This window comes from Myodes glareolus, chromosome 19 (genome assembly GCF_982192425.1).
Source record: "Myodes glareolus chromosome 19, mMyoGla1.1, whole genome shotgun sequence".
Taxonomy (NCBI): Eukaryota; Metazoa; Chordata; class Mammalia; order Rodentia; family Cricetidae; genus Myodes; species Myodes glareolus.
Window position 1 is genome coordinate 66,481,721 of NC_142044.1, and position 14,272 is coordinate 66,495,992.

Consider the following 14,272-nt stretch of genomic DNA (forward strand, 5'->3'; position numbering starts at 1 on the left):
CTCACTACAGGTGTCTTCCTCAGTTGCCCTTTCCACTTTGGCACAAGTGTGTGTGTGTGTGTGTGTGTGGTGTTGGGTGTGAGTGTTCATGTGCATATGTGAATATATATATAGTAAGTGTATGAGTGTGCACACCTGTGTAGACCTGTGAGTGCATGTGTGTGTGCATACCTTGGTAGACCAGAGGTTTCTACCTCTATCACTGTCTCTCACTGAAAACAGAGCTCGCTATTCAGCTGGAGTAACTGACCAGCAAGCCCCAGTGATCTCTCCACACAGCAATTAGACTCCTTTCCCTAAGGATCCTCTTCTCTGCACTAGGAAACCTCTTCTGATTTAATTGATAAGTCAGTCCAGTGGAACTAAGTCTGAACAGCTAGACAAGCACCCAGACCAGGCTCCAAGCAAGGGGAGGAGGGCTCTCCTGAGTGCACTTTCTTATTTGTAGTTAACCTTGGTGAGAGACAAAATGACTTTGCTGCTATGAACTGAATTATGCCCTACAAAATCCGTATGCTAAAGCCCTAATATTTGGAGATAAATCCTTTAAATAAATGAAGAAACATTAAAGAAAGGTTAAATGAAGTCCTGAGGGTAAAGCAATAATCCAATGATGGCTATCCTTCTAGGAAGAAAGAGGGCAATGGAGCCACACATGGCAGAAAAGCTATGTAAGGATGCATCAGCTGCCACAATGAAGAAAGGCCTCAGTGGAGCCTGAGCTGCTAACACGGTCATCTTGTACCTCCAGTGACCAGAACTATGAGAAAATGAACCTTTGTTTAAGCCATCCAGACTGTTGTTTTTGTTATGGCCACCTCAGCAGGCTTGGGACCCTACCCTGACCCTGACAGAGCATTGTAGTGACCCTGCCTAGGACAACCTTTCAGGTACCATACTAGTCTTTACCTGCCAAGTATGCCAGGCCAGGCTTCCCCTAGGCCTGCATATTCTCACTACATGTTAATCCCTTCATTTCTCATACCTCCCTACTGGTGTAGGAGGTTCTTCTGTTCATGTGTTGCTTTATTGGTTAATGAATGAAGAAACTGCTTTGGGCCTGAGAGGGCAGAACTTAGGTAGGCAGAGAAGACAGAACTGAATGCTGGGAAGAAGGGCAGAGAGAGCGAAACCTTGGATCTTCTGCCTGAGAGGGACACTAGTTAGAATCTTGCCAGCAAGCCACAGTCACGTGGCGTTACACAGATTAATAGAAATGGGTTAAATTAAGATGTAAGAATTAACCAATAAGAAACTAAAGCTAATGGGCCAAGCAGTGTTTTAATGAATACAGTTTTCTTTGTGGTTATTTTGGGGGCTAAGCTAGACAGGCGGCAGGGATAAACAAGCGGGCCCTCTCTCCTTGCAACATCTCTACTACAGCATCACCTTCACTTCCTCTGTTGAAGTTTGGATCTTCAATGTTTCCCAGAAACTGTGCCTCTTAGACTTGGCCACCAGCCTGCTGTCCCACAGGGAGGTGGCAGATCCTAAAGGGAGGATGTGAGGTCACTGGCGATGTCCCCAGAGGGGATCCTGGGACTCCAGTCCCTACCTCTTGGTTTACCAGCTGCCATTAGGCAAGGATTCTTCTGCCACACACCGAACATGAATAAACTGTGCAAGTATCTAGGGGTTGGGAGTTCTCAAATGTGAGCAAAATAAACTTTTTCCAGTCTAGAGGGAAAAGTCTAGCTCTATGATAACGTTTGCCTGACTGGGCTCCTTCACATGTGGGCCTCTATTAGGTGTTTCTGCACGTGTGTTCCATGCATCTGACTGTCCTCACTGGACTCTAAATTCTCAAAGAATAGCCTAGTGGTCAAGGCCCTCATGAGCTGGCTCTGATTTATTTCTCACTTTTTCTCTCACCTGGCCGACCCGTCATTAACCCCTGGAAAAGCTCTGATTTTCCCAGTCTTCAAGACTGTCGTCACCAGGGCTTCTCCTCCCCACCTCAGCCAAACATGCAAGCATGCAGCAGCTTCCACGATGCCACCACAATCGTCCATCCTTAGCAGAGACCACCGCATGTGATGACGAGGATCTGGAGCCTGCAGACTCTGCCAGCTTAGGGAGGTCCCCCTGCAACGTGACTGCCGTCACTTCAGATAGCAGGCGCATTTCTGCCCAACTAGCTATAGACACAAGTCTTCCTGGAAACCCTTCAGCTTTAGTAATTTGCAAAACAAAACTCAGGAAATAAAAACACTGTATTTATTTATTATATTTTATCACAAATACAAATCAAAGACTAGGGATAGAGCAGTGAACACTGTACATCCACAAAACTCTGGGTTCAGTCCCCAGAACTCCCAAAAGACACATAGAGAATATGAATAAATACACAAACCAGCACCAACTACCCAAAAAGAAACAGACATACGTGCGTTCACCAACCAGCAAGCTTGGCAGAAACCAGTGTACAAAGTTCTGGTCAGGGTCACTATATAGGTATAATTGGTTGAGATCATGGACCACTCAGCTGAACTCAATCTCTAGCCTTATCTCACCCTGACATTCAGGCTGAGATCACCCTTCAAAGTTACAACCATCAAAGCATAAAGCTGGTCTTTCTAGGGGACTGGTCTCCATCCTGCGTCCAAGTTCAACAAACCCTGCTGTGCTCTGAGGTTCTGACATGAATAATACTGACATTTCTATTGCTTTTTAAGATTTATTTTATTATTATTAAGTATACAGTATTCTGCCTGCATTATGCCTGCAGGCCAGAAGAGGTCACCAGATCTCATTACAGATGGTTGTGAGCCACCATGTGGTTGCTGGGAATTGAACTCAGGACCTCAGGAAGAACAGCCAGTGCTCTTAACCTCTGAGCCATCTCTCCAGCCCCCTGACATTTCTATTGTTGAGGAAACCTCAAAGTTCCCTCTCAGGAACTGAGACAGCTGATTAAAATCTTGCTAATTTTTAGAATGCTGGAGATGACTTGAGTCCCAGGAAATAAGGAGACCACATGCTCCTCATTAAGGTGGTCCTACGCTCCCACTGTGGGTTACTCTCTAGCCCTTATCACAGATCACCTAACCAACCACTTAAGAGACAGAGGAGACATCAGCCTCCCCATCAACCCCAACAGTGCCCCAAGTACCTGATGAACTACTGGACAGCCCCCCTATCAAAACCCCTGCAGGTTGGCTAGGTTGGCTAGAAGTTTCATATACCCCTCCCCAAGCTACCTAAATAAAGTTTCTGCAAACAGTGGATAGAGAAGGAGGGAGGGAATGTCCTAAAACCAACATTCTCCCGCCAATGAAGTGCACAAGGGAAAGAGAACCAACACGAGAAGGCTTAGGGATCTTTAATGCTTAATCTGAAAAGTCACAGATTTTCGTAACACTGGTCCTTCCCCAGTAAGCAAAGGTCTTTAGAGCAGACAGGGAATTCCCTCATAGTGTACTGGTACGCCAGCTCAGAGGGAGGCAAGCAGGAAGAGTGTGTGGTGGGCACCACATGTCCGCCCTTCGCAAAGCACTCTGCAGTGTCCCCTCGGTCCTCACACCTCACACCAGGGGCAGGAGGCAGGAACCCAGCTTACAGAGAATCTTGAGACTTAGACAAGTTGTTCATAAGCAGGTCAGGCGGGGTGGCACAAGCCTATAATCCCAGCATTTAGGCAGAAGATCACCACAAGTTTGTTGCCAGGTTGGTCTTTAGAGAAAGTGCCAGGACAGCCATTACTACACAGTGAGACCTTGTCTCAAAATTCAGAAGGAAACAGGATATGGTGGCCTATTCTTTTAATCCCAGCAGTCGGGGCAGAGGTGGGAAGATTTCTTATGAGGTCAAGGCTGGATCGTGTCTACACAATGAGTTACAGACCAATACAATGAGACCTTGCTTCAAATTTTAAAAACAAATAAACAACAATAACAAAAACAAAACAGGAGTTTTAATTTTTTAAGATAGGGTTTCTCTGTATAGCTCTGGCTGTCCTGAAACTCACTGTGTAGACCAGGCTGGCCTTGAACTCAGAGATCCGCCTGCCTCTGTCTTCCAAGTGCTGGGTTTAAAGGTGTGTGCCACCACTGCCCAACTGAGAGAGGTTTAAAAAAAAAAAAGTTCACAGGCCTCACGGGGGAAGGGGAATGAAGATCTAGATCTTTCCTAGTCTGCAACATATAAGTGTCCCTCGGATCCAACCTCGGTCTCCCTGAAGAAATTCACTTTTTATTATTTGTTTGTTTGTTTGTTTGTTTCTGAGATAGAGCCTAACCTGACCCTCCTGTCTCTGAGTGCTGGAATTACAAGGGTATGCCAGGACACCTGGCTCAGAAGCTCATTCTCAACATGATGTCTGTCCTGGTCCCTGGGAGGAAAGGAGAGCAGCCAGCTAGAGGAAAGTGTTCTGTAAGGATGAGCAGGGATCCCAGAAAGATTGCCCTCTGGTTGGGGAGGGGGAGCTGTGGAGAGGACAGATTAAGAGAGGTCAGACTCGATCAGTACACACTTAATGCATGTGTGGAAACATCACTCTGAACCCCACTAGTATGTACAATTAGTGTCAAAAAGTCTGAGGTAGAACAGTATGAGCTTTCCTAGTGTATATGAGGCAGTGCCAAAAACAATGCCAATAAAAACAAAACAGGAAAGATTAAAATTAAAATTATCTTTCCTCCAAAACTTCAAATATGACCTCAGACATCCCTATCTAGGACCCTCTGCACACAGAGGTCCCCGAGGAAATGATGTGGCAGGTGAGTGCAAAGGCCCACCCTCTGTGGACACTGTACAGAACAAGAGCTGCCCACCCTGCGATCAGGGTCTGCCTGGCATTAGACAAAAGCCCAGAGTGCTGAAAACGTTTCCTCCAACAGGGAGCCCAGCAAAGCCTGCATGTAATCAGGTGATCTCTAAGGTGTGCTAGGCCTGGTCGTGCACTCGTTCCTTAGCAGAGGCAGGAGCCCCAATTCTTGGAGTCTTTCCCTGGCTGCTGCCTCCCAGCCCTTGTTAGCCTGTGGGCTTCGCGGAGAGGGATGCAGGAGCCCCTCCACCTGCACCTCTGGAGCGAGCCCAGCTAGAGCTCTTCGTGCCCGCTGCTCTGCCAGTCGCCCCACTCCCACTACCAGCCGCACCCCTAGCCGCTGCACCTGCCGGCGCAGGGCGGCTTCGCAGATCGCCAGTAGCTGCTCCCGCTGTTTAGCCGGCAGATCAGCTGGGGTGAGGTTTCGTCCACTGGGAGCCAAGAAGAGCAGAGGACACAGATTGTGGACAAAGCAATGCCGGAAGAAGACTTGGGGCTGTCCACAGAGGGCCCGGAAGAGGCCCCAGAATCGGGCTCCGCTCACCTCTGACTGGGTGCACTCCAGTCCCAACACTGGTCTCTTAGGGTGCTCTTGGGGAGGGGTCAGCACAGAGCCCCCAATGCCCAGCCAGTCCCGGACCACATTCACTTCCCCAAAAGGTACCTGTGGGGGAAGGAGAGACAAGGTGATTCCAGCTGGAGACGATCAGGCTGCCATGATGGTCTCGCCCGCCTTCACCATCAAGTCTGTGTGGGGACTCCCAGCCCGTGGTTTGCCCCTGTCCATGTTTCCTCCAGTTTCCCCCACTGTGAACTGTGACGAGCAAAAACTATGTGCCTCTGCTTTCTCCTGGCACTAGGACCAAACACAAGCAGAACACTGGGACATTTGGCCCTACAGCAGGCATGATTCTAATACTGGTGACAGACAGATCTCCTGAAACAGAAAGCTGGCCAGGGTGACAGGAGACAAGCCAGGCTGAGCACTGATCTCTGGGTGCCCTCCCAGCCCAGGCCCCAGGCTGTCATTCCCATCGATCATCATTGATCAGCTTTCATCAGTTGGCTGGGGTCAATAAAAACGATTGAGCCTTCTGCCCTGGGGCTTCTTTACCTCCTCCACCTGGAATACACCCCTGCTGAAACAGTCACTCATCCAGATCCCTAAGGAAAAGCAGGCTGGCCTGTGCCTGACTCTGTTATGAACCTTTCGGAGACTCAGGGGCTTGCCACCAGGATGGCCAACAGCTCCCATACCCCCGTTCTGCCCACAGTCAGTGTTCTGGGAGGATCCAGCAGGCCTAGCCTCTTTTCTGACTCCAACCACTCTAGGGACAAAGGAGATCCGGCAAAGTAAGGTATAGGGCAGGATGGCGGAAGGGAGGGTTCTCAGAGGCAATTAGTGGAGTGCTCACAGGGGAAACGGGACTACCATTAATGTGCTTGGTTAACTATGAACAGAGAAGAAAGGAGAGTGCTTGAGACCACAGGAACCAATATATGTTCTGCAGGAGACGGAGTGGGTGGCCCACCCACCTCCCAGCCAATTCTATGATCTTCCTCTACATCAGGCCCAGGCAAGCATCCACCTCTGAACCACCCACCAGAGGAAGCCAGGCCTTTACCCCAGTCTGGGCCATGCCAAACGGTCCTGGGTTCATGCCCAGGAAGAGCACTTCCTTGGGACCTTGGCAGTAGCGGGTCACGTAGTTGCGGTGCGGCTCCCAAGCATAATCCACTGGGTTGTAAATGACACCCACGGGCTCTGGAAACTGCAGCTGGTGAAGTTCGGCATTGAGCCGAAGCTCCTCCTCCAAGAAGCCCTCAGCCAAGCTCTGAGAGCAAGGCAGAGGCTCCATCAAAGCACCTGCAGGTTCATGGGTAGGCCCGGGCAGGAAAGTCTGGGACACAGCCATGCCACTGTTACCTGGAAAAGAAGTGGACAGAGTTTCCTTCAAGCTCACCCCAGTATTAGGATCTGTACTAGCCAGCGGTTCTCACTGTCATTTCCTGGCTCAGAAGAGACCCTTGGAAGCTCTGTCAGTTACTACAAGCTCAATCAAGTTCCTGGGAATGAAGGGACCTCTGCTCCCACCTCCAGAGTCTTCCCTTTTTCTGATACATCAAGCATCCTACATTAGTTACTTGTCTCACTGCGACAAAGTACTTGCAACAGCAGCTGAAGGAAGGGAGGATCCATTTCAGCCCTCAGAAAGTACAGTCCTTCATAGCTGAAGGAGCATAGAATCCTTGATCACACTGCAGTCATAGTCGAAACTCAGAAAGCGATGGATGCCTATATTCCACTAGATCTAGATATCTCTCTCTCTCTCTCCTCACTATGTAACCTTGAATAGCCTGGAGCTCAATGTGCTGACCAGGCTGGCCTTGAACTCAGACTTCCTCCCAATTCTACCTGGGACTAAAGGTGTCTGCTACCACACCTGGCTAGAACTCTCCTTTTTATGCTGTCCTGGTTTGCTTTTATGTCAGCTTGATACAAGTTAAAGTCATGCTGAAGATGGATCCTCAATTTGAGAAAGTGCCCCGCCAGACTGACCTGTGGGCAAGCTTGTGGTGCATTTTCTTGATTGATGACCAATGTGGAAGGACGCAGCTCACTACAGGCAGCGCTGCCTCTGGGCTGTTGATCCCAAGAGCTATAAGCAAGCAGACTGAGCCAGGCAGTGGTGGTATGTGCTTTTAATCCCAGCACTCCGGGAGGCAGAGGTAGGAAGATGTGAGTTCGAGGCCAGCCTGGTCTACAAGAGCTAGTTCTGGAACAGGCTCCAAAGCTACAGAGAAACACTATCTTGAAAAACCAAAGAAGAGAGACAAAGAGAGAGAGAGAAAGCAGATGAATGAGCTGGAGAGATGGCTCAGCATTTAAGAGCACTGACTGCTCTTCTAGAGGACCCAAGTTCAATTACCAACACCCACATGGCAGCTCACAACTGGCTGAAACCCCAGGATCCAACACCCTCACACATGCAGGCAAAACACCAATGTACACAAAATAAAAATAAGTAAGTTAAAAAAATTCATCTTTGAAAAAAAATCCTGAACATGTATCTATGGTGTTCAAATGAAAGAAAGAAAGAAAGAGAGAGAAAGAGAGAGAGAGAGAGAAAGAAAGAAAGAAAGAAAGAAAGAAAGAAAGAAAGAAAGAAAGAAACAAAGCAGACTGGGCAAGCTATAGGAACAGCCCAGTAAGGATCACCCCTCCATGGTTCCTGCTTCAGTTCCTGCCTCTAGGTTCCTACACTGAGTTCCTGTCCTGACGTCCTTTGACAATGTGAAACACCAAGTTAAAACAAACCCTTTCCTCCCCTACTTGCTTTTGGCAATGGTGTTTTATCCCAGCAACAGAAAGGCTAGGACAGCCCACGGCCCCATGGGATGGTGCCACACTTTAAGTTTAGATTCTCTTACCTCAGTTAACCTAATTAGAAACCCTCAGACATGCCCAGAGATTCATCTTCAAAGTGACCCAGACCCTGTCAAGTTGGTAATACCATAATAGCACCCCATCCCAAACCTCTCATCAGATGAGGCCTGAGCCACCCGTTCTCAGGCCACGCTGAACACACAGCACGTTTCCTTCTCCTTTTCTCCTTTCTGCCTCTCTCCCGAGGGTTAAACCTGAGTTCTCACCATGCTAGGCAAGCGCTTTACTACTAATCTACAGTCCTAAACCCTTTTTCATTTAGATGGTGAGTGATACATCTCACTAAATTACTCAAGCTGGCTGTGAGTTTACCCTGTAGTCTAGGTTGGCCCTGAACTTGTGATCCTGTTGCCTTAGCCTCGGGAATAAGAATAAGGAACTCAGCCTACAAAAAACCAGGCACGGCTACTGAATAGATTTCTTTTCTCTATTTTTGGGGGGTTAGGTATATTTCTTTTCTTTAAAAAAATTTTTTTTGTTGTTTCAAGCATGGTGTTAATGCCTATAATCCTAGCACATCTCTGTGAGTTTGAGGCCAACCTGGTCTACATAGCTAGTGCTATGTAGGAGACTGTCTAAAACAAGAAAGAAAGAAAGAAAGAAAGAAAGAAAGAAAGAAAGAAAGAAAGAAGGAAGGAAGGAAGGAAGGAAGGAAGGAAGGAAGGAAGGAAGGAAGGAAGGAAGGAAGCCAACCACATGCCTTTAATTCCAACACTCAGGAGACGGAGACAAAGTGGATCTCTGAGTCTGAGGCCAGCATGGTCTACAGGGCGAGTTCCAAGACAGCTAAAGCTACACAGAGAAACTGTCTCAGGAAAAAAAAAATCAACCACCAACCCCCAGAGAAGAAAAAAATTTATCTTCGCGTGTGCCTACATGAATGTATGCCACATATGTGTGGTGGTCAAGGAAGTCAGAAGGCGGCACTGGATCTCCTGGAACTGGGGTCACAGGAAGCTGTGCACTTAGGTGGGTACTAGGAACAGTACATGCTCTTAACCACAAGGTCAAATCTCTGGACTTTTCCTTATTTATTTATTGAGATAGGGTCACACGAAACCCATATTGGTCTCAAACTTGCTATGTAGCTGATAATGGTCATAAACTCCTGATCCTCCTGCCTCCACTTCTTTTTTTGTTTGTTTGCTTGCTTGCTTGCTTGGCTTTAGTTATATTTTTTAGAGACAGGGTTTCTCTGTGTAGCCCTGGTTGTTCTGGAACTCACTCTGTAGATAGGATTGGCCTCAAAATCCGCCTGCCTGTGCCTCCTGAGTACTGTGATTAAAAACATGCACCACCACTGCCCGGTTCTGGTAAACATATAAAATCATATTTTTATGCATGTGTTTAGGATACATGTGTTGTAACAAACCTACGGAAGACAACTCACAGAGGCCTACTGTCACTGTCCACCATGTGGATCCCAGGGACTGAGCTCAGGTCTTCAGCCTTGGTAACAAGCACCTTTACCTCCTGAGCCATTTCATTGGCTTGCCTCCATTCCTTAAGTGCTGGGATTAAAGCCTGAACCAGGCCCAGCAACACTGTCAGGACACATCTACTGGCATCCTTTCTCTCCAATGACATCTGTAACAAGCCAGTCCGTCCAGGACGAGCATGTCCTGGAAATGCTGTACTGACGAATGAGATGCAGGTGCATAGTCACAGCCCAGAGACTTGGGAGGGCTAATTACAGCAGCTTCCAGGTGGTAAGCAATTGCTCTCCACCAGGTACGCCCCATTGATCTTCATAACAACCCCATGAGGTGGGTAATATTGTTCCCATGTTGCAAGCCAGGAGACTGAGGCTTAACAAGATCCAGCAGGTTGCCGAGGGTCATGCAGTTACCAGGTAATGAAGTTGGGATTTGAACCCACACTATCTGACGCAAAGCTACACTCTTAACCACCCACACCATCTTGCCTTGGATGGTTTGATCAGCCACCCCACTAATTCTACAAGTCCCTAACCCCAGCCCAGCTTCTTTCCCACACTCAAGAGTCCTCAGAGGTGAACAGGATGATTACCAGACTCTGAATAGACTCTTATAAGCTATGCAGCCACGGCCAGAACGTCAGGTTTTCACATCTGACTGTGAAGGATAATAATACCCACTTCATAACGCTGTATTTGAATGGGAAGAGGGAAAGAAATGCAGCAGCGAGCCTTCTAAACAACAACCCTGCCCTCACGTCTACGCACAACCAGTGCTTGGACCTGGCCATTCCACTCACTTTCAAAATGCTTCACCCACTTCAATTCCCAAAACTGCACAGGTCATTTTTAGAAACCCAACCAATTATGACTGAGTTAACCAGGACATCAACCAGCAGACAAGAAGGTGACCCACATCCAGTTCAAACTCATCCTTCAAGATGAAGCTCAAACTATCTCCTTCAATGCACTGAAACATTCTCAGAGCCCAGCCCCACCCTACAAGCTAGGATTATAAAATGTTGAAGGTTTGGTCCGGAGCCAATGGCGCTACTGAGAGACCCTGAGTAAACGAGGAAGCTAATCCCACAGGCCATTGGAAGTGAAGCCCAATGGAGGAAGCAGGACCTCGGGGGTGTCTCTGAGGGTCTGTCCTGTCTCTCTCTCTCTCTCCCTCCTGCACCCCTCCCCCCGCTTCCTGGCTGACATAAAATGAGCAGGTTTGCCCTATATCCACCTTTCCCCCATGATGCCCTACCTCAGCACAAACCTGGAGCCAGAGAATGGAGCCTCTGCATTGTGAGCCAAAATCTACCTTTCCTCTCTCGTGCTGTTCTCAGGTGTCTATCACAGCAATAACTGCCTGGCATACCACACACAGGAAGCTGGCTGTGAAGCCAAGACATATGTATCTTGAACAAAGCAATTCAGATGCCCTGGTGAAGGTTGAGAGTCACTGGGTACTGACCCTTTGCCTCCCCAGCCAGAGTAAAGGAGACCAGGATCCAGGCTCTGTTCAATTCCTTGCCACACCTAAAAGGTCCTGGGCCTTAGTATTCAGTAACCCCTGCCCGGCTCTATCCACTTCCACTTTATCAACCTTGTTTAAAGTGACCTTCCAACAATGCACTTTTGTTTCTCCCATGTTAGAGTGGAGCCCTGGGGCCAAGCAAGCACTTTACCACAGAGCTGCCCTGATCCCTAATGAGCTGTTCCTGATGGGCTCCTGTCACCACCCCACAAACCCAGTGTGGGAGAACGAGTCCGGCCTATGAACAGGCTAGGCAGGTACTCTATCACTAAGCTACATCATGAGCTGTCTCTCTTCTTCTTCATTTTTTGTTTGGTTTTTCAAGACAGGGTTTCTCTGTGTAAACTATCCAGCTGTTCTGAAACTCGCTATGTAGACCAGGCTGACCTTGAATTCGCAGAGACCTGCCTGCCCCTGCCTCCTGAGTGCTGGATTAAAGGCTTGCGCCACCGCCTGGCTGTACTTTAATTTTACCTTATAAGTTTTGGGATAAAGTCTCACTATATGGTCTTGGCTGTCATGAAACTCAAGATGGAGACCAGCCTAACCTCACACTTGTGACAGTCTTCCTGCCTCCAGCTCCTAAGTGCTAGGAACCTGCGTGTGTCACCATCACACCAGGTCTGAAATCTGAAACTGAGTTGTGCAGACAGGCATCCAGGACATTCTGGAAAGCTGAAAATGGTGACGTGAACTGTGTTTTCTGGGACCTTGCTTTGCTTTGCACTTCCCTATGCAGAACCAGTATTAGAAGAACCGGCGCCAGGGATTGCTCTTAGGTGCTGAAGGCAGCACGGATGGGCACACAGAAAAGTGACAAGACCTCCTTTTCACTGTTCAGTTTCCAAAGCCCAGTCCCATCACAGGCTAAAAGACAGCTAACTTGAATTCTAGCCCTGGCTGTTCTCTCCCTTAACTTTATTTATTTATTTATTTATTTATTTATTTATTTATTTATTTGCTGGAGAGAGCGGGCATCCACAGCACACATGTGGTCAGAGACAACTTGTACTTCTACAGTCAAGGGTCTGAGGATCAAACTCAGGTCACCAGGTGTGACGGCAAGCGCCCTACCAGCTGAGACATCTAAGAAGGTTCTCTTGTACAAGTCATTTAAGCTCTTATTCCATCTCCTACCACCAGCTGTTGACTTGTTTATCTTTTAGATATGTATGAGTTCCTACATGTCAGTCTCTTGCTGGGAGAAGAAATCCAAAATGAATAAAAAGTAAGACAGGCTCTGGGTAAACCATGAACTAAAAAGACAGACAAACAAGCTGAAATACAATATAATCTAAGCTTTACTCTCCCAGACAAAACATTCCCAGAGCACTAAGAGGAAGCCTAGCAGTTCTACATAGTCACCATCCGTTCAATGGGCTGATGCTGCAAGTCAGTGGAGTGCTTACCTAGGCTATACAAAGCCTTGGGGTTCAATCCCCCAACATAAACAAGGTTTGAAGCCACATCCCTATAGGTCCAGCACTCAGGAAGTAAAGACAGAAAGATCAGATTGAGAGTATTCCTCTGGTAACAAGAGTGTGGACAATTTGGACTACATGTAATTTTTTTCTCAAAAAGTCAAAACCCAGATGCTCAAAAAGCGTGTCAAGCACTTCAAGTTACATTTAAAAACAACTGGAGTCCCTGAGATTATGTGATCGAGGATAAACTTCATACTCATATCCGGTCTATCTGATAGTAACTCCAAGAAGTTTAATAGAATCCAAGCCACGGTGGGCTAGAGAGAGGGCTCAGCAAGTTAAGAACACTGGTTGTTCTTCCAAAGGTCTTGAGTTCAATTCCCAGCACCCACAAAGCGCCTCACAACAGTCTAACGAGTCCTATAGGATCCAATGCCCTCTTCTGTATGTAGATGTACATGCAAACAAAACACCCAAATGTATAAGTTATATAAATAAATAAACCTAAAATAAAAACAAGAGCCCAAGACACTAGTTAGCCCCTGCTCCTTTTAGGCTCTCCAGGAATCCACGGGATTTAAACCAAAATTAACAGCGCAGCAGGGCTCTTAGGGTTCCCCTTAGATCTCGGCGCCGTAGCTTAACCACCCCTCCCGAGCCCGCGAGCCCCTCCGCCCGGCGCTGAGATCCAGCCCCCTACTTCCTCACCTGCGGCAGCTCCCCATGCAGCTTCCGCTTCCTTTCTTCGTTCCGGCGCAAAGGACACTGGAAGTCGTAGTCAACAGCATTTAAATTAGAAGAATGGCTAGCAGCGTCCGCTTCCGCCGGAAATGCCCAAATCACCGGAAAACTCGATAAATGAGTTCCACGGGTCGCTGGGGATTGTAGTTTAATAATATGATTTACATCCAAGATCTCTTGGAAGTTAAAGGTCACTTCATTCACAACAATCTGGACTCTCCAGCCATACCTAATCCCTCACCCACCAGAGACCCTTCCCAGCGCCCCCTACTCTCCCAAGTTATGACACCTCACCTCCGCAGCCCTCCATGGGTCATTACTGTGTGCATAACATCCAAGGAGGCATTTCTCCCATCCCCTACTCTGACAATGAACATCCCCATTACCATTAGCGTTCAAATCCACAACTTCACCATTTTGACTTGGTTTGGAGTTCTCCATAGAAGCAGCACCAAAAGCATTCTTCTGTCTCTGTGAGGAGATGTGGAAATATGCTCGCAGTCATATGGAACCTTCAGTCTGTACGCTGGAGAGCCTCGGAGATGGAAAGATCAGCAAACCAAGGTCCTCAGCCCAGTTTCCATGATGTCTGAAGGTAGAAGATGGATGCCCAGTTTTCAGAAAGGCAGAACTGGAAGCTAGTATGGCTGGCGTGGTGGCACATACCTGTAATTCAACCACTTGAGTGACTGAAACAGAAAGACATGTGTTGAAAGCCAGTCTGGGCTACACAGTGAGACCCTGGAGAGAAAACCCTTCTATGTGTTCCAAAGTGTGCCCACCCAAAGTGACTCCTGCTGATGCAGCCCACCTGGCCATTCTAGAGACACCGGGCCACCAGGGCATCCCAGTGGGCAGTGCCAGCGAGCTCCTGATCCTACCACTGATTCCATCCCCAAGGGTGACCCACTACACCTGAACTTCTTCT

General features: G+C 47.9%; 1 protein-coding gene across 4 annotated transcripts; it reads right to left on the bottom strand.

Annotated features, from left to right (window-relative positions):
- Positions 1-2,195: 2,195 nt before the first annotated feature.
- On the bottom strand, positions 2,196-13,966 carry Smug1 (single-strand-selective monofunctional uracil-DNA glycosylase 1). Of its 4 annotated transcripts, none has more exons than XM_085678677.2 (5): positions 13,758-13,966; positions 13,312-13,478; positions 7,326-7,573; positions 6,370-6,692; positions 2,196-5,429 (listed from the first exon to the last, which is right to left on the bottom strand). In XM_085678677.2, the coding sequence occupies exons 4-5, from the start codon at positions 6,679-6,681 to the stop codon at positions 4,875-4,877; spliced, it is 867 nt and encodes a 288-aa protein (XP_085534803.2). In that variant the 5' UTR covers positions 6,682-6,692; positions 7,326-7,573; positions 13,312-13,478; positions 13,758-13,966; the 3' UTR covers positions 2,196-4,874. The 4 variants fall into 4 exon arrangements, with proteins under 4 accessions (XP_085534803.2, XP_085534802.2, XP_048305644.2 ...); XM_085678676.2 differs by having other exon boundaries at positions 7,326-7,577; XM_048449687.3 differs by lacking the exon at positions 7,326-7,573 and having other exon boundaries at positions 13,758-13,964.
- Between the last annotated feature and the right edge of the window lie 306 nt (positions 13,967-14,272).

Excerpts from the sequence above, each read along its gene's own strand:
- Smug1 (XM_085678677.2), bottom strand. The coding sequence starts at position 6,681 with ATGGCTGTGTCCCAGACTTTCCTGCCCGGGCCTACCCATGAACCTGCA. Across the intron at positions 5,430-6,369 it reads TAAAGGCCTGGCTTCCTCTG|GTACCTTTTGGGGAAGTGAA; the intron begins GTGGGTGGTTCA and ends CTTCCCCCACAG.